Source organism: Blennius ocellaris (genome assembly GCF_963422515.1).
Source record: "Blennius ocellaris genome assembly, chromosome: 8".
In the NCBI taxonomy this organism is placed as follows: Eukaryota; Metazoa; Chordata; class Actinopteri; order Blenniiformes; family Blenniidae; genus Blennius; species Blennius ocellaris.
The window spans coordinates 18,763,204-18,786,894 of NC_137657.1; the positions used below are offsets into that span (position 1 = coordinate 18,763,204).

A 23,691-nucleotide genomic window follows, 5' to 3' on the forward strand; every position below is an offset into this window, starting at 1 on the left:
CTCATGAAAATAAAATTATTTTCGTTTGTCATCTCTCAACTCTGCATGGCTGAAGAGTCTGGCTTTCTTCCTCCCCATCACACTTTCTCCTCTATGCCCCCTCACATTCTCCCTCACCATCCTGTACTCACCGATGCATCGGGGTATCTTGTTGTGATTGCTCCAGGTGCCGTCTGGCTGGCAGACTGTGGTCGTCAGCTCTTTGGAGGAGAGTCGGTAGCCACCGTTGCAGAAGTAGGTCACCCGTGTGCCGACGGAATAATCAGCAGCGAGCACACCTCCGTTCACTGGCGCGCTGGGCACACCGCATGACACAGCTGCAGGCAGAGAGAGGAGCATTGTCGACACACATGCTTCTGTGCTGTACAAGACCCTTCCTTGGATAGATACCTGGTAAACACAAGCCTGCTAGGCACTTCAACATTTACTTTGCGGTCACGTTTTTGTGAGGAAAAAATACACGTGGAAGTGTCATCAAGGCATGACTGTCACCTGATACAATGGTCATTTAAGGTTTTTTTTAGTTTACACGTAAAAATGACCATTTGCTGCTTTCCAATATCCTCTCTGGTTTCACATTTTTGGGAAGTAAAAACAGAGCAGCAAGCAAACGCTCTTCACTGGTACTTGTTAGAATCAGACAGCAGACCTTATTATTAATGGCATTCACTTCACGATGCCACAGCAGGGAGAGCACAGGTGTAATTAATGACATTAATAACAGCAGCATTCAAACAAAGTGAGCCAGAACTCAGATACATACTGTGTTTGCTCACGCAGACAAACTACACTAAGTAACACTCAACAGGAAGAAAATCAGATATAGTGTGCAAACAGTCAAAAATGGGTGAGTGTTTTATGGGACACAATTCTGTCGGTTAGTGATGTACTAAATTAATCTCTGCAATTTACATTGGACATTGAAATGGTAATGAATGTGTTTATTTATCTAACATGTCTTACTTTCTGTGACTTTTACAAGAAGTAGTCAGGAAATATGAAATGGATGAAAAAAACATTTATCTTATAATAAAATGCTTTTGGCTCCTGTAGATCTAGAAGCAGTTTGAAATACATTACATTTGTCTGTACATAACGAGGGTGAATCCACCACCGTAAATTTAAAGATCAGTAAAGATTCTATATTGTCAAAATTATATTGAAACGGGTGTACAGTCGTTGTACAAAGAATTGCAAATCTGTCAAGAATACCAAATCAAATTTCAAATGCAATATGATTCCAGCACATGTCGCACATTGTGACCATACTGGTGTAGCAAATGGCAACCCAAGACAATCTGTAATACTGGCCCTAATGTTTTATCTGCAGGTGATATAGTCTTAAAACAGCCATTTCATGCTGACCCTGTCAGTGTCTCGTGCGCTTGCTCTAACTTGCCACTGCTTGTACTGTCAACCTTTATCTAGTATAGCCTGTTGATGGATTTGACAGCCATTCTTAAGAAGAATTTATATTTGTCCATTCAAGAAAAGGGGCTGGATGCAGTTGTGGTCTTGCATCCAACATCAGGAAGCACTTCCCTTGAATTCCCTTGAAATGAATCACAGTCAGAGGGATGGTTTAACAACAAAAACAAAAACAAATTATTCATATATGGTAACATCAAGTTTCATCCCGTTTCTGTAAAAGACACATATAACAATCACAGAACACATCACTTCTCTGATGAATCCATGTATGTTTTTTCAGGGCACTAAACCTATGTGTTGATCAGAATGAGAAAACAGAATTGTGAAAGCTTTTTGAAGATGCACAGAGAGAATGCGCTTTTCTTTTTTAAACTGCAAGTTGTTCGATCCAATATTTTTGATAACTTTTACATTTTACAAATGTTCTTAGATATGAAATCTTTGAATTAGGTTTTCTGTCAAAAATACCCCTCTTGAAAGCTCTGAAGGGGAGTTTTGCTGGCAGCCATAATTATGCTTATGTATTATTTACGCACTGTATTTAGTTAGATTTATTTAGACATATGATTTTACTTTGGTGTTGTGCTTATAAATTAAAAACTTTTGATCTGGTTCATTATTGCATGGTTCTAAAATGTTCTTTCATTATTCACTAGTTTTAAAGTGAAGTTAATTTAAAAAAAATGCAATGTTGATTATATCAAGTGTATAATTCCATAAAATCTGCATTATTAAACTGACAGAGATAAATAACCATTGGTAGTAAACTGTAAATAATAAACAAAAGGTTTTCATCTGGTTGTATTAAGGGAACAACCTGCTCGCTTCTTTGAAAATGACCATTCTTAAAATCCTAGGAAAGTTTTCATTGTAGAATTTGTTGTGTCCCCTGCATGTATTTTATCAATAGTAAACAAAGAAAACTTTCTTTAAAACATTGAGTTGGATACTGTGGTGCCACCGATGTCTAAATCATAGTCAAACACAGACTTCTGCACAGAAGTGCACTCTCATCAGTGTGTGCATCAATAACCTGTATACCATGGATTAACTGATGGGGATGACGCATTAAACAACAAGGCTTCTCTTATATTTTATTTATGTGGTCCACTGCGTATTGGGATTAGATATATTGTAAGCGGGCTAATATCCCACCATGTTTTACAAAAATAGTGTGATTCTGATGACTGACATATCAATTGAGGTTAAAGCATTTACTTCCACCTCTGTGGAAATGGCAGAGATAAAAATTGTGATAATGCAACACTTTTCTCTCAATATGAACCACTATTACATTATGAGCAGCAGCAGTAATGCTTATCATGTAAATTACATTATGTGCAAAGCCGTTATGTCAAGCACTCATGATTTTATTACATTAGATCATGAACTTTTATTACATTAAAGTTCTAACATTATAAGTCACTGCAATTGAAATCACTTTTTAAGCAATAAAAATCTTTTTTTTTTTACCACAGTCAACATTTTAGAAAAAACTTGTGCCATCGCATGATCCTAGATAATACTGTGTATTACTTTACAAATTACAATTCCTTCAATGCATAAAACTGCTATTAAGGTAGCTGGAGAAATCAAAGATTTTATATGAAAGACTGGCCATAGGGGCAAGAAATCTAGCATTCTCAAAGTAGCAGTAAAAGTTGACTGTAAATCTTATAATATGTTAATATAAGAATTCTCACAAGACAATAAACCTGTCAATCTGATTTAATAATTTTCTTTGGGAAGAAATAAACAATGTATTTAAGAGTTCTTCTAAAGTTTGACAGTGAATATTTGGCAAACAGTGGCCAAGTCTGTCAAACTGATACATTGATTTTGTTTTCACACTTACGTTATTTCTCAGCATACAGGAGTAGGAAGCTCTCACATTCTATGCTACCACAGAATACCGTGTCCTGACAATTAAATGCAGAGTGAATCTGGGTTACTGCAGCCTCAGAGCTCAGACCAAACGGGATGCAGGTGCTACTGTAGGCGTTTATCATCAGCACTGGTTTCGATGAAAAAAAGCCGGAGCAATCCTGTCTGGTTCGGGTGCCACTAAATTTAAACAGTTATGCAAACTCACATATCTTAAATTGAAGCTGTAATAATAAATGCATGCTATCAAACACTGAACGTAGGAATCTGGCGACAGGTCACACAGATCTTTACTACCCTGGGAGAGAGCCAGTTGAGGCTCATATACGAGTACTGCTGAGTGACAACTGAATAGCTATTAGTCAAAAGTGGGGAGAACTTTCCTACACTGCAGATAGAAAGTTTTCTATGTTGGGAGAATACATTGTTCAAACTCATCAAAGCTTAAAAGGTCAGTGGATCTGAAATTCATCGTCATTGTGCTTTTTTCCAGAGATGCATGAGGATGAATGTATTCTCAACATACTGTATTAACCATTGGAAAGTAGGGATGACTGAACTCACTGAAATGACACTATTGCTATCAAATACAATACAAACAAACAGCTTAAGCATGGATGTTTTATACATGGCTGGGTGTCTATGCTATAGGAATGCTGGGTGCAATTATCAAAGCTGTGAAACCTTAAATCATTTAAAGTACACAACATACATACAGTACCTCCTTTTTCATTGCATCATGTTTAAATGCAATTGGGCATAACATCTGTTGATGGTTCCTGCTGTGGATGCAGTCAAGCGCACACAAATGCACACAATTCACATGTGCGTATCAAATAACCCAATTAGTTGAGAGAGACCCAAACTCAGCGGACACTGCATGCTCATGGCAAGTTAGCCCATGTAATTTGAAGGAGTGGAAATTGAAAGGAGGAGGAGGGATTGATTTCTGTTTCCTTTCCACCTGACAGAGTACTGGCTCTCAATCAGGCTGGATGCAGCTCAGCTGCGAACAACAAGGGAATAGGGCTTGGGCCGAGACACGCGGGTGAGTTAAGCGCCTGCCTGTCTGCCCGCATGCTCAGACAAGCAATGCAAATGCAGTGACCAGAAGAACAGGGGGGAAACAGGTAGGCTGAAGTTGGGAAATAAAAGGCTGCCAGGGCAGATGAGCTCACCTTGACATGCAGGAACTGGTGCGTCCCAGGCGAGGTAACCATAGGTGGTCTTCTTGCACACAGCTGTGCCTTTTCCGATCAGCTTGTACCCCCTGTCGCAGGCCCAACGCACCATGCTGTTCAAATGACCCCCGGTCTGGCTTACTACAAAGCCATGTTGTGGGGAGTCGGGGGTACTGCAGTACATTGCTACAATAGATAAAGGGATAAAGCAAGAGAGGACAGCAGGGCAGAGGAAAAGGCAGGACAAGCAGGGAAGACAGAAATAGACAAGAAGTGGGAATGAAGTCAAGGAGAGAGGATAGAGGGAAAAAAAACAGATATTAAGACGGAGAAAGCTAACTATTGTAGAGAAGACGATGAGCGGCATTAACAAAGCACCTCTTCAAAAAGACTTAGGTGAACACATTTTGTTATAGTACATCTCCATTTTAAATGCAGAGCTATAGTAAGGGAAAATGCCTGAGGAGTGTCACATCTATTTAGTGCTCAGGCTCCGTGCCACGCAGCAAAAAAAAAAAAAAAAAGCCCTCAAAATCACATTATTACTATTCCTCCAGTGGCCTATGGGGACGTACGTATTCAATTTGCTTTAGCACATGCAGCACTGGTGCATCCTGCAGTTATTTGTTCCACAGCACTTCTTTCACTCATCTTACAGCCCATCGAACACAAAAAAGTAAATTTGATTTCAAGACTATGACCACCAAATGGCCAAAGGGACATAAAATCCAAAGGAGGGCTGCGTTGCTGTCAGCCATTTCTTCAAATCAGCATGACTGAGAGGGAACAGGGATTTAAGACGAAAAGACACATGCTGGAGTTTAAGTCAGTTGCTGTTCAAGTCAATCAAGTCAAAGAGGGGTTTTCTTTACAAAATTCAGCACACCGAGTTGCTTTCATAGGACCCGCTCTCATGTGTTAAATATAATTTAGGGACAACATTAAAAATGTACATCTTTTGTCCTTTTTTCATTATTATTGATGAATCTCAAATGGAAGGAGATCCCAACGCTGCTCTTGCTTGGCACCACTTGCTTTATTAAAAAGCCAATAAAGAATTAAAACCTTTTGAAATTAAGGAGTGTAAAGCCTCGTCGTCTGCCACCGTCTTTCCTCCTGCCTCATGTTTGTACATGCATATGTAAACTTACCAATATCAACAGATCAATAAAAAATACTATTAATTATGTCACAATGTGATCAAATTCATGGGGTCACATTGTATTCTGTGTTCAGTGTCACTGAATATTTGACCCATGAGGCCCATGTTCAGGCGAACTCTCTCCACACTGTGCTTTTAATACCAATGGCCACATTTGTCGACCCCTGACTTTCATCACTTATCTGCACTTCAGCTATAAAACAAATGCAAAGATCAATAATAAAAAATGAGAATATGATTATAAGCTGGATACATACTTTGATACTCACCCACATATCTGATGTGGAAGCCGCGGCGGTTGGTGCCGTGGTCGGAGGACCAGCGCAGCAGGAGCTGGTGGCCTGTGGTGGTCAGGCTGAAGGGTGTTTCAATGTCACCACTCAGTGATGAAAGGCTCTGACTATAGATGTTGGGACCTGAACACAAAGACACAAAGAAGCACATACGGAAAAAGAAAAAATCAGATCAAGAACAAGGTTTAAGCAGCACAATGCTACTTGAGTTCATGTCACAATAATGTCAGTTGAATTATGCCTTTTGTATTCAACATTACACACCATCAAATATTTCCAGGATGTCAAACTCCTTCTCTGTCTGGAAGAGCTCAAAGTGCAGAGTGATGTTGTAACCCTTCTCCACATTTATCAGCCAGGAACACATCTGCAGATTAGGGTAGTTTTCTGGATAGCCTGGGCTCAAGATGACCCCAGTTGAGTCGAAACGCACCTCATGGGCAGGACATTGGACTAAGAGGACAGAAGCACATTAAGAGTAAGACAGAGTCAGATGGAAAGAAAATTGCATAAGAGCAACTGAAATTGAAATGAGAAGAAAAGAAGTCATGTTGGCCTGACAAGGAAAGAGGTGACAGGAGAAAAGAGGCAGAGGCAAGAGAGAGGGAAAGGAGGGTAAGAAAGGCAATATCACTGGCACAAAGGGAAGAAAGGAGTGCTTGACTGTGACAGCAGAAAGTACATTCAAAAAATAACTAGTCATGAAACAATTACATTTCAGGCAGACTGATATTGCACCTGAGGGCTGAGTCTGCTATTGTCATCAGGGTCCCCAGATATCAATCTGTCAATTGATAGTCAGCGGGTGGGTGGGGCAGCTAACTTTGTATAGAAAAATGGTGTGTGTGTGTGTGTGTGTGTGTGTGTGTGTGTGCGTGCGTGCGTGCGTGCGTGCGTGCGTGCGTGCGTGCGTGCGTGCGTGCGTCAGATTCATCATTGTTCACGGATATAAATGTGAGGACTAATATCCCAATACCTAAAAGCACTCAGAGATTAAGTGATGTCAGTGAAAGGCATTGAAAAAGGAGTGCTGAGAAATATGAATGAAAAAGGAATTTATCTATTTTTTTTAACTGTTGTGTAGTCCAAAATCTCAGAATATACCATATTTCTGGAACATGGATGTTGAATTTCATAAAATGTTAATTTTTTTTCCTACATTAATATGGAGCTTTCTGGTCAACTGTTAAGGTTAACTGTTTATTGGGAGATTATTGTCATTAGCTAGTTAAAAAATTTAAAGTTATTAAAAAGTAAAAAAAACAACCTATAAATCAGTTTTGCAGGACACTAGTAGCATTTACAGTATAGCATGAGATGTCATGATTTCTGAAGTTTCATTGAAGATATTTATAGAGAAATTGATCCCATTTAGGGAATATTAAATGATGAATTGTGAAACATGTAACTTCAGTCATATTCACAAGTTATTATATTAGATTAGTCAGACTACTGCGTGCATGCAGTAGCATGTCATTTCAAATCTTTGTCCATGCTAATGCCTGATTGCATTTGTGGGAGATTATTAACTTATTATTAAGCATTATCAAATGGCTTTCAGGCCACAGGTACAAATAAAGTTGAATAACATACACGATTGGGATGGTTACATTTAGAGGACAAAGCGAACAAATGCTTTGAATCAACGACGAGACTTTGTGCGTGCACACACGTGGGTGATTGTGTGAGTCTATGTGCATCAGTTAAAAACATTGCCTTCATTTTCTGTTGGCTGACATGCTGAAATAATGACAGTTGTGGTTTGGTTTTGTTTCTTTTTCAGTTGGAAATGCAAGATTTTCCTCCTGGTCACTTGATGAATACAAAAGGTTAATGTGAACAGCAGTTCCAGTCTAAAAGGTCAGTGAAAATATTCAGACCTTGAAAAGATTCAGATATATAAAACAACTAAAAAAAAAAAAATGCATAAAGGGGAGCACACAGTCGCAAAAAACAGTAAGTGGTGTGAATATTCCTGCTGGTGATTCACTGCATAAGTTTCAACTGGCTGAACTACAACAGCCTTTGGCTCAAAGATAACAGGCAGATATGATCTCCAAAGTCAAAGCCAGTAATTTTCAGCAAAACAAAAAACAAAGTACAAAGCATTTCTTAAATCTCAAAACAAAGACATCCTCTGTGAGCACTGAGATCAAGTAAATAGCCATTTAATTAATCCAAACTAAAAAGAAATTAAATAAGCAATGAAATAAAAGCAAACCATTTCTACACAGCAAAGTCAATATTTATCCTGCTATCCTAGAGAGGCAACAATTCGGAATGCCATCTATTTGGAGAACATGAAGCAATGTCACAAATCACTCATATACAATCCATTTCTCAGAAATATTATCACTTTTTTTAAAGATGTTTTAATTTTCCGATAAAATAATTTAGTATTTTGACAGATGATTAAATATGATATTTAATATATATATATATATGCCCTCTTAAAAAGCCGTGGAGAGCTCATCAATGAAACAATTGAGCCTTCAATAATTGTTATGTAGCCAGGCAACAAATGGACATCCAATTCAGTGAGCATGGTTGCGGCTTAAAATACTTTGCCTGAAACTTTAAGTACGGGGATTAAAATATAAATCACAAGAGGCTTAAAATGCCTCAATGTAGCAACTTGTTAGGATCAGTTCCAAAAGGAACCGTCATTGATAAGAAACTAACTGACAGCAGATGCAAGCATACAAGTCATGCATGTGTTGGTGTTTCTTTAATCTTGATACCGACCTCTTTACACCTGTATAACACAAACATAACTAAAATGTGATTAGCAATCTGGCTCAATTATATAAACATCACTGAATGTACAACTGTTGTCATCCACATCCCCTGGAGATTAATACAGTAAAGCCATGAAATAAAGCTCAAAGAACAAAGTAATCCCATTTTAATTACAATTAGTTAAAGGGAAATATTGTCAACACTAAACAAACAAGCAAGTATTGCTAATTTAAATGGATCTTTTGAATAAGTTCAAGACTTATCCCAGGGGAACACACATTAAACTGCAAATTAGCATAACATCCTCCCAAAGCCACTGGGAAACTGCTCATGTTGTGCATTTTGTCTTCAGGTCTATTACTTGTAACTGCATGCAGATCACCATCTATACCTGAGTGAGATATTTGTCAACTCCTTGTGTAAAACACCATATGTTTATTGTTTCGGTAGGCACACAACAAGTGACATTATTACAAAACCATAGTTGTTTGGGTAGGTTAGCGCACAACTTTTACTTACAAGTTGCCAGAAGGACTGCAAAAGCAAGGGCAATAAAACAAAATATATTGGGTCAGACTGAACCTTAGTGTGGCAGAGGGTTCACCCAACATAGCAGTCAACTCAATTTTGGCTCAATCCTTGATCAAAGCTACTGCATCACCTTCCTTATAGGCCTCAAAAACAGACAGAGCCTGGGGAAATATCTTAGAAACCAGGGGTACTTGGGAGCACCATTGCGTAGCCACAAAAAGACATTTCAGTGTTCTCTTGAAAACAAAGTGACAATTAACAGCAAGGTTGATGGCAAACAAATGTGATACTGGGGAGCACAGGAGACTTCCTCTTTCCTGTCCTGTCGGCAAGTTGCCGACAGTACACGGCCATTTTACAAGCCCACAGCAACAGTCTCTTGGATGTGAACAGTGGGTCAACTCAAATTAAGTTCAACTTTACATGTCCCAAGGAGAGCAATTAGTTTCATGCTAGAGGTGGCAGGAGGACATAACATAGCCAACACAGGAACATTTAATGAATTTTTGACAATTATAATGACTATCTGTGAAAATGTCAAATAATAAATTCATAACCCTAACATTGTCCAATGTTTTCCAATGTGACGCTTGGAGCAACTTCCAAGAAACAGTTTTTTAAAATGATCAAAATGTCTCCAAGTACACATCACCAACAACACTCATTTTTGCATGAACATGTATAGATTTCTAAACTTAATCTTAAACTTGTCATTTTTATTAGTGTTTATTTGGCTGCTCTGATTACAGAGTTCACCAAAGAAAGTCATTGCATCTTGCACCATAAATTTAGATTAAATTTTTTAATTTCACCACAAAAAGGATTCGAGCCTGGGACCCCCGCATTCAATGTCACTTCACCTGAGGTACCACCAACGGAGATAACTGCATGAGGTTTTTATGATCTCCGAGTGCCTATTCCTGTCTTATGTGTGGTGAATTTCTCAAGGAACACCAGTTCTGTGCATCAATTCAAAAGCATGCTGAACAAGTTGATTGAAAACTTAAATTTTAAATACCTGAAGGAACGAGTGCACGTATGTGTTTGTCTCTCTGTTTTAGCTCAGTGACTGACTGTGACTTGTCTAAGGGTGGACCACGCCAATCAGGTAGAGTACACTGGAAAAGGGAGCCTACTCCCAATAACCCTAATCTGATCCAAGTGAGCATAGAAGATGGATTGAGCTAATATCATTCATCCAAACTTGAACGAAATGGAACATTTAATTGTTTTGGCACAGTATAACACTATCGTCAATGTAGGAGAGCATTTGCTGTCCAAACCCTGAATAGACCAGGCCATCTCAGAACATCTTTTTGACAGAGTTTGTATCTGGATTCCGGAGGAGCAAATTAAATTAATTTGAAAATATTGCAAGTACAACATGTCAACGTCTGTTGATGGTAGCTTGTTGGTCTTGGCAGAGCTACTTGAAGTCAGTGACACATGAGAGAATGAGCCAACTCTATTAGGTGAGTTTAAATATACTGCTCAAAAAATAAACACATCCTAGATCTCAATTAATGAAATATTGCAGTTGAAAGTCTTTATTCAATATATAGTAGAGTGCATTGAGAACCAAATGTGGCCCTTTCTGACAGTTCGAGCAGAAACATGCACATTAGTGGCCTGCTGGAGGTCATTCTGCAGGCCTCTTGCAGTGCGCCTCCTGTTCCTTCTTGCACAAAGGGGGATTGCAGCGGTCCTGCTGCTGGCTTGTTGCCCTCCTCCGCCACTCCACCTTTCCTAGTGTACTGGCCTGTCTCCTGGTATCTCCTCCATGCTCTGGACTGTGCTGGGAGACACAGTAAACCAGGGGTCCCCAACCCTGGTCCTCGAGGGCACCTGTCCTACATATTTTAGCTCTCTCCCAGTTGCAACACACCTGAATGCAATGAGGGGCTCGTTATCGGGCTTTTTCACAACCTTGGTGATGACATCATCATTAGATTCAGGTAGGCTGAAGCACGGAGATAGCTAAAACATGCAGAACAGGTGCCCTTGTGGACAGGGGTTGGAGACCCCTGCAGTAAACCTTCTTGCCAAGCTCACATTGATGTGCCATCTTAGATGAGCTGCACAACCTGAGCAACTTGTGTTGGTTGGAGACACGCCTCATGTTCCATCTAGGACTGAGAACACTAACAAAATTCAAAAGGGACCAAAATATCAGAAACGATGAGAACAGCGTAATGGTTTTTGGTCACCACCTAAAGAACCACTCCTTTATAGGTGTTGTCTTGCTAATTGCTTCTCATTTCCACATGTCTGTTTAATTTGCACAACACCAGGTGAAATTGATTCACAATTAATGTTGCTTCCTAACTGGACAGGTTGATTTCACACAAGTGTGATATACTTGGAGTTGCATTGTGTTGTTTAGGTGCTCCCTTTATTTTTTGTTTGAGCAGTGTATATTTGGGTGACTGACTGCCCCTCATCTGGCATGAAATAAAAAATAGATTACCAAACAACTAACGTTATTATTGATCTGCATCAATCCAACCACCACAAACCTTTTAATGTCATCATTCTCCTCACAGACGGGCACTGGGCAATGTGACAGTACATCTGTATGCAAGATCAAATAACCATATAATTTTGGTTTTGTAAGCCTTTATCACCTATCTTTGTTCCCAAATGGCTACCACACTTTAAAAAAGGTTTCTATTGTACATCGTGCTGTATGTGCCTCCATAAATTTTTAATTCTGAGAAATGCTATGTGATCCTATTGCTGTACAGATAAAGGTTTAAGCTTTTTTAGGACGCGAACCCAGAGATAGGTGAATACATAAATGTAAATTTTATCAAATATGTGTCTGTGACCTTTGTGCATATTTCAATAGAACTATTCACCAACAAGTAGCTTTTAGTAATAATGAATGAACACCTTCAAGATCCTGGTTTAACAAGCTAGGTCACTCCACCTGAGACTTTGAAATTTTGCTGTTTCACTATATTTGTGAAACCATCCACAGTAAATTAAAATCAGCTGAATTCCTGCTTGGGAGAACAAAACACTGTCAGCTGCAAAACCACCATGGGGGGGAACCAAGATATCAAGTCAGACATCAAATAATAGCAGCCAGGGATGAGCAAATATGTTCCAAATCACTAGTTCTATTCTAAGATTCTTTATGAATGCAGTTTGAGTTTGTCGAGTATCTGTCATGCCTTGATCACAAGTCCAATGCGATTACTCACAGTTCGTTGAAATAAGAAGACAGAAATGCTCATCAACTCAAGACGTGGAGACAAAGGACTTCAGGGCACTTCAAAAGACGTCTATCCACAGGGGATAGAGGGTTTCAGAGTGCTCTGTTGTCTGCAGTGGAGATGTATGGGCACGGCAAGCAGGATGATGACATTTGTTTTTTTTAGTCTGAACAGAATCTGTGATGCAGACAACACAGACATCTCTTCTCTTTTGCTTTTTGTTTGAAATCTAGTTCTAAAAAAAAACATGGGTAGGAAGACATTTCACATCAATCATACCCAGGAGGCCATTTAGTGGGAGTAGAAAATATAAGAATATGAACTCCCTTTTTCAATGGAACACTACAACAACAAAAGTTACACCTGCGTACTTGATATACATAACAACTTTTAATGGATTCTGCATATGGGCAGTGACTGGTCACTTTACAATATGAAATTAGAGAGGCGGTGTCCCACTGGGAGCCTGGTAAAAGGGACCTTGCTGGCAGTCGTGAAATTACCACTCAGTGCTGCACACTCGCGGTCAAAGTGGTTACACACAGATTGTGGACAAATTCTGGAAGTGATGCTAAGATGGGTGGAACTCCAAAATGCTCAGAAATCCCCACAAAATTGCGATTTCAGACCAGCAGACTAATTAACTCACACGGAATAAAACCAACCTTGACAGACTGGGGGTGGTCCATCCATTTGTAGCCTCTCTCCAAGTCGGCAGGTCAAAATCTCACTGCCCACCAAGGTGAAGCCTGGCAGGCATGTGTATCGAATGATGTCCCCTGTGAGATAATTTACACCCACAATCAAACAACATGCATAGACGAGAAAAGAGCATGAACAATGTACATCCCATTTATTTGCCCACCTCTCTCACACACACACACACACACACACACACACACACACACACACACACACACACACACACACACACACACACACACACACACACACACACACACACACACACACACACACACACACACACACACACACACACACACACACACACACACACACACACACACACACACACACACTTTAAGTGCCGTGAGTGAAATATGTCTTAGCACCAGTACTTGAAACAGTAATCAGCTACATATTTTCTAATGAAGATTGACATCCCCTTAGCTAGCTGGAGTACTGAAGGCACTTCATTGCGTTATTGAGCCAGAACGCGTACACAAGCATACACACATATGAAATTAAAACTGCACTCAGTTTCCAAGACAAACTCAGGGCGCCACAAGCCATATGACTTCCACTTCACTTTGCTAATCACTTCTAAACACTGAAAATACAAACAGCTTAAAAATAGAACTAATTAGCCTTGCCCTCCAACAAAATACTTTAATGCATGACACATCAATTGATATGAAAACTTCAGAAAAAGGAACACATTATAAGCAAGATAAAAGTAAAGTGAACAATGCAGGTGAAAAAATGTTAAATGTTGTAACACGTGTGTGTCCTACTGGTGAATTATGAACGTCAAAACTTTAAAAAAAATAAACAGATTATAGGAGAGTATAAAGAGAAGCAAAAATTGTATGAAATGCTTACAATGAATGAATGAAACACTTGAAGAAGCGTGATGAAATAATGAATCAATCAATATAACCTTTCCATATGTCTCTTCCAGTTTCCCGCCTGTGAGGGCTGTCCAAGCAAATACTCTAATGTCCAGCATAAAGTGAGTTTATTACACATTGTCGCTCGCCAGTAAACAAGTAAAATAAAATAAGACAAACCTATTTCGAACTCGTCATCATCGGTTAGGACGGTGGCATTGGCAACAGGAGGGGGTGGCTGACATGTTCTCAGTTGATAAGCTGTGGAAAATAAACAGTGAACCCAGCATCAGAACATGTATATGCGTTTAAAAAAAGAAAAAGAAAGTCAAGGCACACACACCGCGAGTGTGCATGTGTGTGTGTTTTAATCCAGCTGCAGCAGTCTTCACTTGCCCATCACACTGAAACTTGATTAGATCATAAATTGCCACCTATCGCTGTTCATGATCATCAAAAACCAATCACTAATTTAGCCGAATTGGGGAACATTTTATTATTAATCAACGTCTTTTCAGAGGGGCGTTTTATTAGAGCAGAGGAAAAATAAGAAAAAGAAGGCATTCATCATTTATCATTGCACAGAACTGAAAGCAATATCAGAAGCAGAATGAAAAGGCCAAATAAAAAAGAGAAAATTAAAGGCATTTCAATATAGAAATATAGAGGCAATCTTTCTCAATTCCCCTTGTGATATTCATAATTAAATCAGCGTCCCAGGAATGTAGAGACCCAAAGATCACATGAATAAGGATCATTACAGCAGTGTGGAGACAAGGTCTCTACTTAGTTAGCATCAAAGGGGAGGTTACCGTAATAGTGCAGCTCAAAGAATCCACTCGTGCTGAAGTCACTGTGGAATTTGATGAGGACCTGATTGGCGGTGGTCGACACGCCTTCCTGTACAGAGTTACCACTAAATTGACCAATCTGAGGCGACGCCTGGTCGGGTCCATCCCTAGTAATATAGTATTGCAGAGAGGTGCAGAGAGAGGGAGGGAGGGGTGTGAAGGGAGAGAAATGAGTGAACGGAAGAAGGCGAGAGAGACAACAAATGATTTATGAATAAACAGCAATAATAACTCGGTGAGATCAAAGAGCAGGTAGACTTAGCTCCTAGCAGTGCTGTGGACTCAGCAGCCATTCTGATATTAATCAACAGTGTCAAAGTTGAGAAAGTGTTAGCTGATGAGACGGTAGAGTACTAAAACTTTTCAAGCCTGCAGCCATATTATGTATTGATGAGGAGAAAAGTTTTGGAAGAAAAAAGAAAACTGGATTGTCTCGGAAATGTTCATATTGTCAAAACAGTTTTTGCAAGGTTTTTTGGTTTTGTTTTATTTTTAATCGCTGGTTATTCGCTCAATGGACATTTTAGCCTGCACGGTTATGAATGGTCTTTAGCCTCCATCACTCAAAATGGATTAAACTGTTTAGACGCAAAAAAAATTATCAGCATTTAAACCTTAAAGCCTTGAAGGAATACCCTAATGTATAAGGAATTGTTGAGACTGGTAACCAGAGGTAATTGACTTGTAATTAACTTTTGAGACCTAATTGAGAGATAGCTGTTATCTGTAAAGGGTGAACATGTCTGTGGAAGTGAAAAATCCTTCTCTTTCCTGACTATGAACTACAAAAAGGAGAAATAAAATGAACTGGAACAACTCCACAAATTTGTGTAGTATGCATCCTGATTTGGAAAAAAGATCACCATGACAACTGGAACTGACAAATGGCATCTACTTAATGCCATCATCAAAATGGAGGTAAGCCCGATGTGCACTTCCTGATGTATGCGAGTAAAAAGCAGAAAAAGGCAGGCTGAGCAAGTTGGCTTCACAGACTAGGAAAGCAGGTATCTGGGATGAGTTTGGAGCAGACCTGCCGCTATAGCGCACCTTCTGAAAAGAGCTAGTTGAGGCAACGCAGACATCTAATTAGGATGCCTGGGGGGTATCTCCCTGTTGAGTGACATCAGGCAAGTCAGACTGGGAGGAGACCTCAGGGGCAGACCCAGAATATATTTATGTACTCCAGCTGGTCTGGGAGGACCCCAGGATCCCCCAGGTGGAGCGACAGGGAAGTGGCTGAGAATAGATGTTGTCCTGTGGTAACATGATGGTATAAACCTTGACAAATGTATAAAAAGGTGATTCTTGATGCACTGGACTAGCTACAAAGAAACATTTCATCAATCGGTTTTCTAGATTACTTTATCCAGTTGAGGGTCACAGGGCACTTGAGCTGATCCCAGCTACTAGTGGATGAAGGCAAAGTATACCATGGACATGCCACCAGTGCAGATATTTCTATGTGGTTATTATATAGCACGTTTTAACTGTTTACACATTAGGTTTCTCAGGGAAAACTTTCTACAACAGGTGAACTGAAACAAACCTACTTTCATGTCTGCCTGCACCCCAGGATGAGCAGATGGATGAGTAGATAAATCAATGATAATAATAGAACTTGTCATTAGCAGCGATGCCATTTATGAGGTATATGCATTGGGTCCTGCCTCCGAAACGGGGAACTATCTCTTCTTATGCGGACAGGGGAAACAATTTATAGAATAGAATAGAATGCTTTGTCATTATAATTGATATCATGAAATTGCAGATGCTGCTCCCTTTGGCATTAACACATTCATACGCATGTGAGATATTTTCATCATTCTCACAGGGTGAAACCCTGATCCTATGCGTGAACCCATTATTGTCCTCGCCGAGGGGCTGCCAGGGCACTTCACAGGACACAGGAGCAGGATCAATTAAGTGGTCAAGGAAATGCTTTTATCTTGCATGATTGTTTAAGAGATCAATTTACACAATATGCAAACATCTGTGAAACCATCAACGTCATAGCTGCAATAGTTGCAGACGGAAATCCCAATATTTCAAATCGAAAGCATGCCTTGAGTTATCCATGGACCCCAACAGCAATTAACACGTAGTTGTATTTTATTCTAGACATTTTAAAGGGAGCTCTATCCATACTCAGCAGAATAGCAAACACTAAATGATTAGTTCATGCACGTGTGTCTTTAATACCTTATTGATACACACAAAAGAAAATCTTATTGCAATTTCTTTTCAGTGATCAGCAGAATGGTTGATTGCAACCGGGCAGGCAAATGAAATGCTACCACCAGAGGAGAGATTGTTTATGCGCCATTTCATTTGAAAACAGTGGTCCCTCCTCCCATTGTATGAATGGCAGCCCGACACGCTGGAAGGCATTTCCCTCTTTAAGCACCCATGAGGACTGTTCCATGCCAGCCCGAGGCTTACTATACAACTAAGAAGCTCCAATAAAGTACAGGCAGAGGGAGAGGTGGGAAGATGAGAGGCAGCTGCTGGAGAGTCAGGAGGCAGGTAGTATTGTTTACTGCTGTATAAGTGTGTCTGATCACAAAGTTTGCACTGTTTCTACATGCAAACAAACATCCCGGTGACTATGAGTGGATGTTTTCTTGCTGGTAAACATTTGTGTTTTTATGTAATAATCACTGGAGAGTTCGGAGTTAAACATCTGTCATAAGTTTGTCGAGTAGAAGGAGGACATGATGACTCAGACTTTGCCTCAACATCTTTCAGTTAGCCAAAATCTGTTTGGTTTTAGTGGCTGAAAGGAAACAAGTTGTCAGAAAAACAACCACAGGGCGACAGATGTCAAGACCGAGGTCAACAAGTTGGAATGGTTGTTGACTGAACTTATTCGGACGTCCCCTCTTCAGCTGTGAACACAACCTGTTCAACGGGCCTGTGGCTTTAATGCTTTGTCAACTGTTAAATCCCCTTTGAGCAGCTTTTGAGTGTGCCTAGAAATGAAGGGACAACTTATTTAACACCGAGTGAAAATCTTAGCTCCCCTCCAGTTTTTCCTCGTGGAAAGAATAACACTGCAGATCTCCTGGGAGTTACCACATCACCAACAGCAGGATATGAACTACACACTTGATGCAACTTTTAAATTTTCCATGGATATAAATACTTGTGGCTTTCCGTTAAGTAGCTTCTAAAATCTGCGACTGGTTTTGAAGAGCTCACAGACACAGCTTGAGAAAAGCTGCCTCTGAGACACTGCTGGTAAAACATCATATTCATTCCTGCTTACAGACAACAGCGTTTTATGAGTGCTATGAGTTGATGACTGATAAACAATATCACACTGGGCACTTACCAGACAGTGATGTAGTCATAGATTGGCTCTGTATTGATGACAGAGAAATTTATGTAGATGCCGTAGCCAGGGGGTACTCTGACAGTCCAGACACAGTCCTGAAAATGTGGGTAGTCTGCCGGGTGTCCTGGAGAGTAAATTGTGCCATTCATCGATGTTACATTCCCACCACAGAGAGCTGTACAGAGGGGAAAAAAGAGAGTTTTTTAAACAGTTATAGAAAGCCTTGCAAGTGAAAATCTTTCACTCACTCTCTTGGGATTATAAAAAGTCCTTTAAATCTTACAGTAACAATATGGTTTTCTGATATGATACAAGGTGGACTTGAAACATATGTTAATAATTTAGCATGTTTCTGTGACATCTGTTGAGATACCTTGGGAAGTACGACATCTACAGACCAAAAAGCTTTATAAGAAAGACTTACAAATGCTTAACGAAAATGTCATTATATAGGGTGGCACTACTTCACAATTCAGTTAATTAGTGCTACATTGTTGGAATCCAATTCTTTAATGTGCTTGAAAAAAGGGAGAACAAGCAGACTTAAGAACCTATATTCTTCCATTCAGAATAACTTCAAAGATCTGATTTTTACTGGAAAATGCAGATTGAAAAAAATCTCAGTCTTCACTTTAGTCCATCTCTCAGGTAGTGGATGCATAACATTCTCAAGGACTTATTAGCAGACATTTATTTAAAACTTATTCAAACTAACATTGAGGAAACAGTGGCAAAAAAAACCCTTTCCAGCACTGATGAACATTATTTGATACTACTGGGTATGTAGGTTGTTTGAGGGAAGCATCAATGCCTTGCTGGAGCATTATATGGAAGAGTGGAATGCAGCAACGTTCACATTTTCATTCTCGATATGACTGGCGCCAGCAGAAAAACTCCTCATAGGTTTTTTTGAAAATACAAGTCAGTCACCTTCACAACGAGGTACGGGGTGATTCCAGTTTCTGCTGACTCCATGCAGACATGTGAGGGAAGGCTCTCCAAGAAGTGTGTAACCTGACAGGCACTCAAAGGAAATGGTCATCCCTACACTGTACTCTTGACCAATTACTATGCCGTTACGAAACGGACGTGGATCTGGACATCTCTGAAGCTCATATGCTGCAGGGAACCGAAAGGGAAAAAGTTATACATGCACAAGACAGAGTGTATTTATTGGATGTAGATTTGAAATAGTAAATATGCAAATCCCCATAAAAGGTGAAATATGACCTACAAGAGTCAACATCTGGAATGTGAGCTGCTGCTATTAAACCTTGATAAGATGGAATGTATCAATCTTTATGCAAAAGATTTGCAAAATATAAAGGTGCCATACAAAAGCTTCTTTTCAAAATTGGCTTAAAACATAGCATTCCATCAATATACATTATTACTACTCAAGGTTTCATGCTATGAAATGTCTCAGTGGATGTCAACAATGATTTCTGGCTCTTTATTCTCTAACCTTTTGTAGTTTTACAATCTCATGAAAGCATCTGTCTGGCGGGGCTAATTTCTGTCCCTGATCTGTGTCTAAAGTAAATGATGGACTTATGTGTTCTGTTTGCCAAACTCTTCAATTGTCTTTCAGTTCTGCTGGTGCTTGATTAAAACCCAATTTCAACTCTACCAGTCTTTGTTCCTCACCCTGATAGACAATCTGGAAGCCATGCTTGTTCTGGGAGTAGTCGCTATGAAAGAAGAGCGTCGTCTCGTGTGTGGTGCTGAAGAGAGAGTTGGGCACCACAGGACCACTGAACCGATCAATCACTGTTCCTGTCTCAAAGCTCCCACTGCGGACTTCCAAATAGTCATGAACAGGCTCGGTGGAGAAGTTCAGAAATTGCAGATGGATCCCTGAAGAGCAAAAAGAAAGGGCAATTTAAGAGCAATCTTAAAAAAAAAAGTGAATACATTTAAAATGAGTGAATGTGTATGCTGCTTCAGATATATAGGAAAAGCTGGGAAGGATAATGGATAAGGAGAATAAGCAGATGATGAGGAAAAGGGGAGAAGAAAGGAGATGATAAAAAAAACATGACACAGAAGAGCAGCACAACAGGCATGAGAGAAGACATAAGAAGAGCAGAAGAAGTAGAAGAATGAACAGAATATGGTGAGACAACACGTGGGGGAGTATGTGTATACACACCAAAGCCAATCGGGAGTTGAACTCTCCAGCTGCAGTCCAGGCTGCTTTGGTAATTCCCTGGAAAGCCAGGGCTGAGGATGATGCCGCTGAAGTCTGTCATAGAGCCGCCGCACTGAGCTGAAGGAGACCAACCAAGGATAAAGAACATGTCACTTCTTCACAAAACAACTCAATGGAAAAACAAAGAAACACTGACTAGAGGAGTTAATAAGGAGGGAGGGCAAAGAGCATTGTTTCTCTGTGGGTCTTACACCCTTACTATGTGCATGATATTGTCTATGTGCACAAGAAAGAGCTGCGTATAAGAGCAGCCATTCTAAACATAGAAGTCATGCGGAGGGTGTCTTGCATCTCAGCATGTCTTTGACTGATGCATGCACTTCTCCTTGACCGCATGGATTATACTACATGAGGGCATTCATAAAAAGATAACAGACTTAGCATATTTGCTGTTCGGTGGCGCTTTAAATCAAAATAAATGAGGGAGTCGATATTCAATACACCAACACCGTTTTACTCAGCAGTGGTGGTGATTACTTCACCTCCTCCCAGCAAACCCCTACCGATCTTCACTTTAGAGAACACGTCAGTATGGTGTGAAGGTTACACTTATCGTCCTCTCCTGTGACACATAATCCAGTCCTACCGACCGGGTGCATAGAATTTCAGAAGAATGCACCACAATGATTACTAATTCTCCAGAAGGCACATTTACGTGGCAACTGGTGGGAAACACAGGGGTATTGCTGCTATTTAATAAGGGACCATAAATCAAGTGCAGAATGAGTCAAAAATTATCTTGGGATTTAATAGTGCTGCTGGTGTGCAGAAACCTGCTTGATCTGTTTGTGTATGAAATGAGAGAAAGGGGGAGGTGGGTGCACTTCGGAGGATGTTTTACTGTTAGCGGAGAAGCATGCAGTCACTTTGATGTGAGTTTACAGGCAACAAAGTGAATATAGATCCTGCGCCGTTTGGGTGAGTGCATGTATGGTAAGCGAGCGAGAAGTTAAGCTAACGAGAGAACACGGGCATCCGAGTACATGCCTGTCAACAGTAAAGCTGGGATTTATGTCTGCAGTGAACTGTGAAAACCGTGAGGAAAGAACATTTACACGAGGAGCGCTGTGTGCGAGAATGCATCATTGTCAGTGTGTTTAAAGACACCGTGAGGTGTTTCAGATCATGTGTCATCTCTGAGTGTGTTTGTATACATGTGTAATTGGTGGCGATGAAAAGGTGATGGGTCAAGGAGGAATTGGAGTGTTTTTTAGTCATCTCTAATCCATCAGGCTGGCAATTAACAGCACAGGAAGCATCAGGGGAGACTTCAGACTCATCAGGTGTATCAGAAATCAAATATCAGACTGTGATGGTGTGCCTTATTGATTTTCAACTGAAGGCAAAAGAGAAAATTCACAATACCCATCACCTAAGCCATCCACACCTAACCATCATCATTCCACTTCTCCCCAAATAAAATTGTCACTTTCTTTAATTCAATCACAAGTCCTCTGTGAGGCCAGTGATCTATTGTGTCGCTGAATACGAGTAAAATAATTATAGATGGGAAAGGCCGAATTGGAGATTAAAAGACAAATGAGTCACTGAGGAGAGGTGAAAAGCAAAGTACTGAAGAAAGAGCTTGAGCTGCTGTTTGCAAATATGGTTATGTTGTCTACAATATTACCTAATTCAGACCTGGTTCACAAGAGATGTCAGGCTGTGTAAGATAATACATTACCTAAACATAGAGGTACGGGGTAATTCCACCTTCTGACAGGACCAGGCATGCAGGTAATATATGCATTACCCTGTTGAAGAAAACAAACCATCAATGTAAACAACAGTGCTGTGTGAAAAATGAGATCAAACTTAAATCAGGCACATTTTATGTCTATGCTAAGGAATTTTGTTCCCCGTGTCATTTTTCAGGGAGTTCTCAAAATCCTTGTGCTCTGTGCAAAAATTAAATGCTATTGAGAGTAGAAAGAACCTTTTTTGCCGCTAGCTAGGTTGTAAAAGTACCTGAAAGAACAAGGAAAGCATTCCCTTCTTTAAAACTAGCTTAATGTTACATTAAAAAAAATAAAAAATAAAAAATAAAAAATCTTCCACTGGGGTTGCACATTCATAGCAATGCCATTGTTCTAATCCATCAAAATTTCAGTTCAGCCTGAATATTTTCAGAAGCTTTTGGTGAATTGCAAACTGATGTTTGAGCAAAACATACACCTACACCAGATCTCTATAAAAACGTGTGTGTATACACTGTTCTACAACACACAGGCACACACCTGTGCTTAAAGGGATCACCAGCACTTGTACTTTTATTTCAACAAGAGCCGAAAATCTATTTCAAGTGTTCAGACACTCAGCCTGAAGATGTGTGTGAGAAGTTTCTGGCTGGTCCAGAGAGAATGTGAAAAGAAGTAAATGCCCAAGTTGGGAAGCAAACTCAGTGTGGGATTAGTGAGGGTACTGTTAACACAATCCATCGCCTGTGGCCTTGGATGGTTCTGCAGCTCAAAACGCCACTTCTACAGTATCTACTCAAGACGGTTTGGAAGAACTTAAAGCTGCTTTCGCAGAGGCACACTTTGACATGGAAAACCAAACCGTGCAGGTACACACAGACATGGGAACTAATGAAGATACAGGCAGAGATACATTGACCATTACCACACATTTCTATTCACGTTTCTTTCCTGCACTGTCCCCCTCTCACACACAAGAATGTTATACACAACAGAACTTTGTGACATTGCTTTGGCAGCCTCATTCTTTGGGGTATTCCTTTAAATCTGTGAAAAGTGAAATCAGCTCAACTGGATTGAAAGTTTTATAAAACGACTGTTTTGTCACTCATCTCAGTGACGTCAGTCTCAGCTGACCAAAAATATCCCCAACCTTATAAACAGCACTGTTGCATAAGGAGTGAAACCAGCACAGTTGCATAACTACAGAACCAGTGACTGGTTTCATATGCAAATTGCCATGAACATTAATTACAATGGCTCTGTGTACTCTTCACAGAGGATTGGGGAATAGCTGCAACCACAGTACTGTAAAATACAGAAAAAAAAACTGGCTCCCTCTTCACTGCAGAGATAGGTGTCATACATACAAGGTGTTTTTGATGTTGCATTCAATTCAGCGTAGCTCATTATCGAGGACACATACATCATCATGCACGATCAAGTGACCACTGATTAGTAGGTGGGTGGACACTGTGGGGTCCTGGCTTGATGAGGTTGTCCTTCTGTCTGCACCCTTTTTGGCAAGTGGCTGTTTGGGTTCCCGAGTGCAAATTTTATGGTGATCCTCCTGGCACTTGACAA

At 40.0% G+C, this 23,691-nt stretch overlaps 1 protein-coding gene across 1 annotated transcript in view; it reads right to left on the bottom strand.

The window, feature by feature from the left end:
• The window catches only part of LOC308133227 (CUB and sushi domain-containing protein 3-like), a gene marked incomplete at both ends in the record, with an annotated part of 215,521 nt that overhangs the window by 54,227 nt on the left and 137,603 nt on the right, over window positions 1-23,691 (bottom strand). Inside the window, 12 exons of the mRNA XM_080500528.1 lie at window positions 132-317; window positions 4,494-4,682; window positions 5,916-6,074; window positions 6,216-6,404; window positions 13,105-13,218; window positions 14,191-14,271; window positions 14,823-14,968; window positions 18,196-18,373; window positions 19,129-19,317; window positions 19,846-20,055; window positions 20,351-20,467; window positions 22,095-22,164. Of these exons, the coding sequence (XP_080356654.1) occupies window positions 132-317; window positions 4,494-4,682; window positions 5,916-6,074; window positions 6,216-6,404; window positions 13,105-13,218; window positions 14,191-14,271; window positions 14,823-14,968; window positions 18,196-18,373; window positions 19,129-19,317; window positions 19,846-20,055; window positions 20,351-20,467; window positions 22,095-22,164 (1,828 nt within the window). The remainder of the gene's footprint in view (window positions 1-131; window positions 318-4,493; window positions 4,683-5,915; window positions 6,075-6,215; window positions 6,405-13,104; window positions 13,219-14,190; window positions 14,272-14,822; window positions 14,969-18,195; window positions 18,374-19,128; window positions 19,318-19,845; window positions 20,056-20,350; window positions 20,468-22,094; window positions 22,165-23,691) is intronic.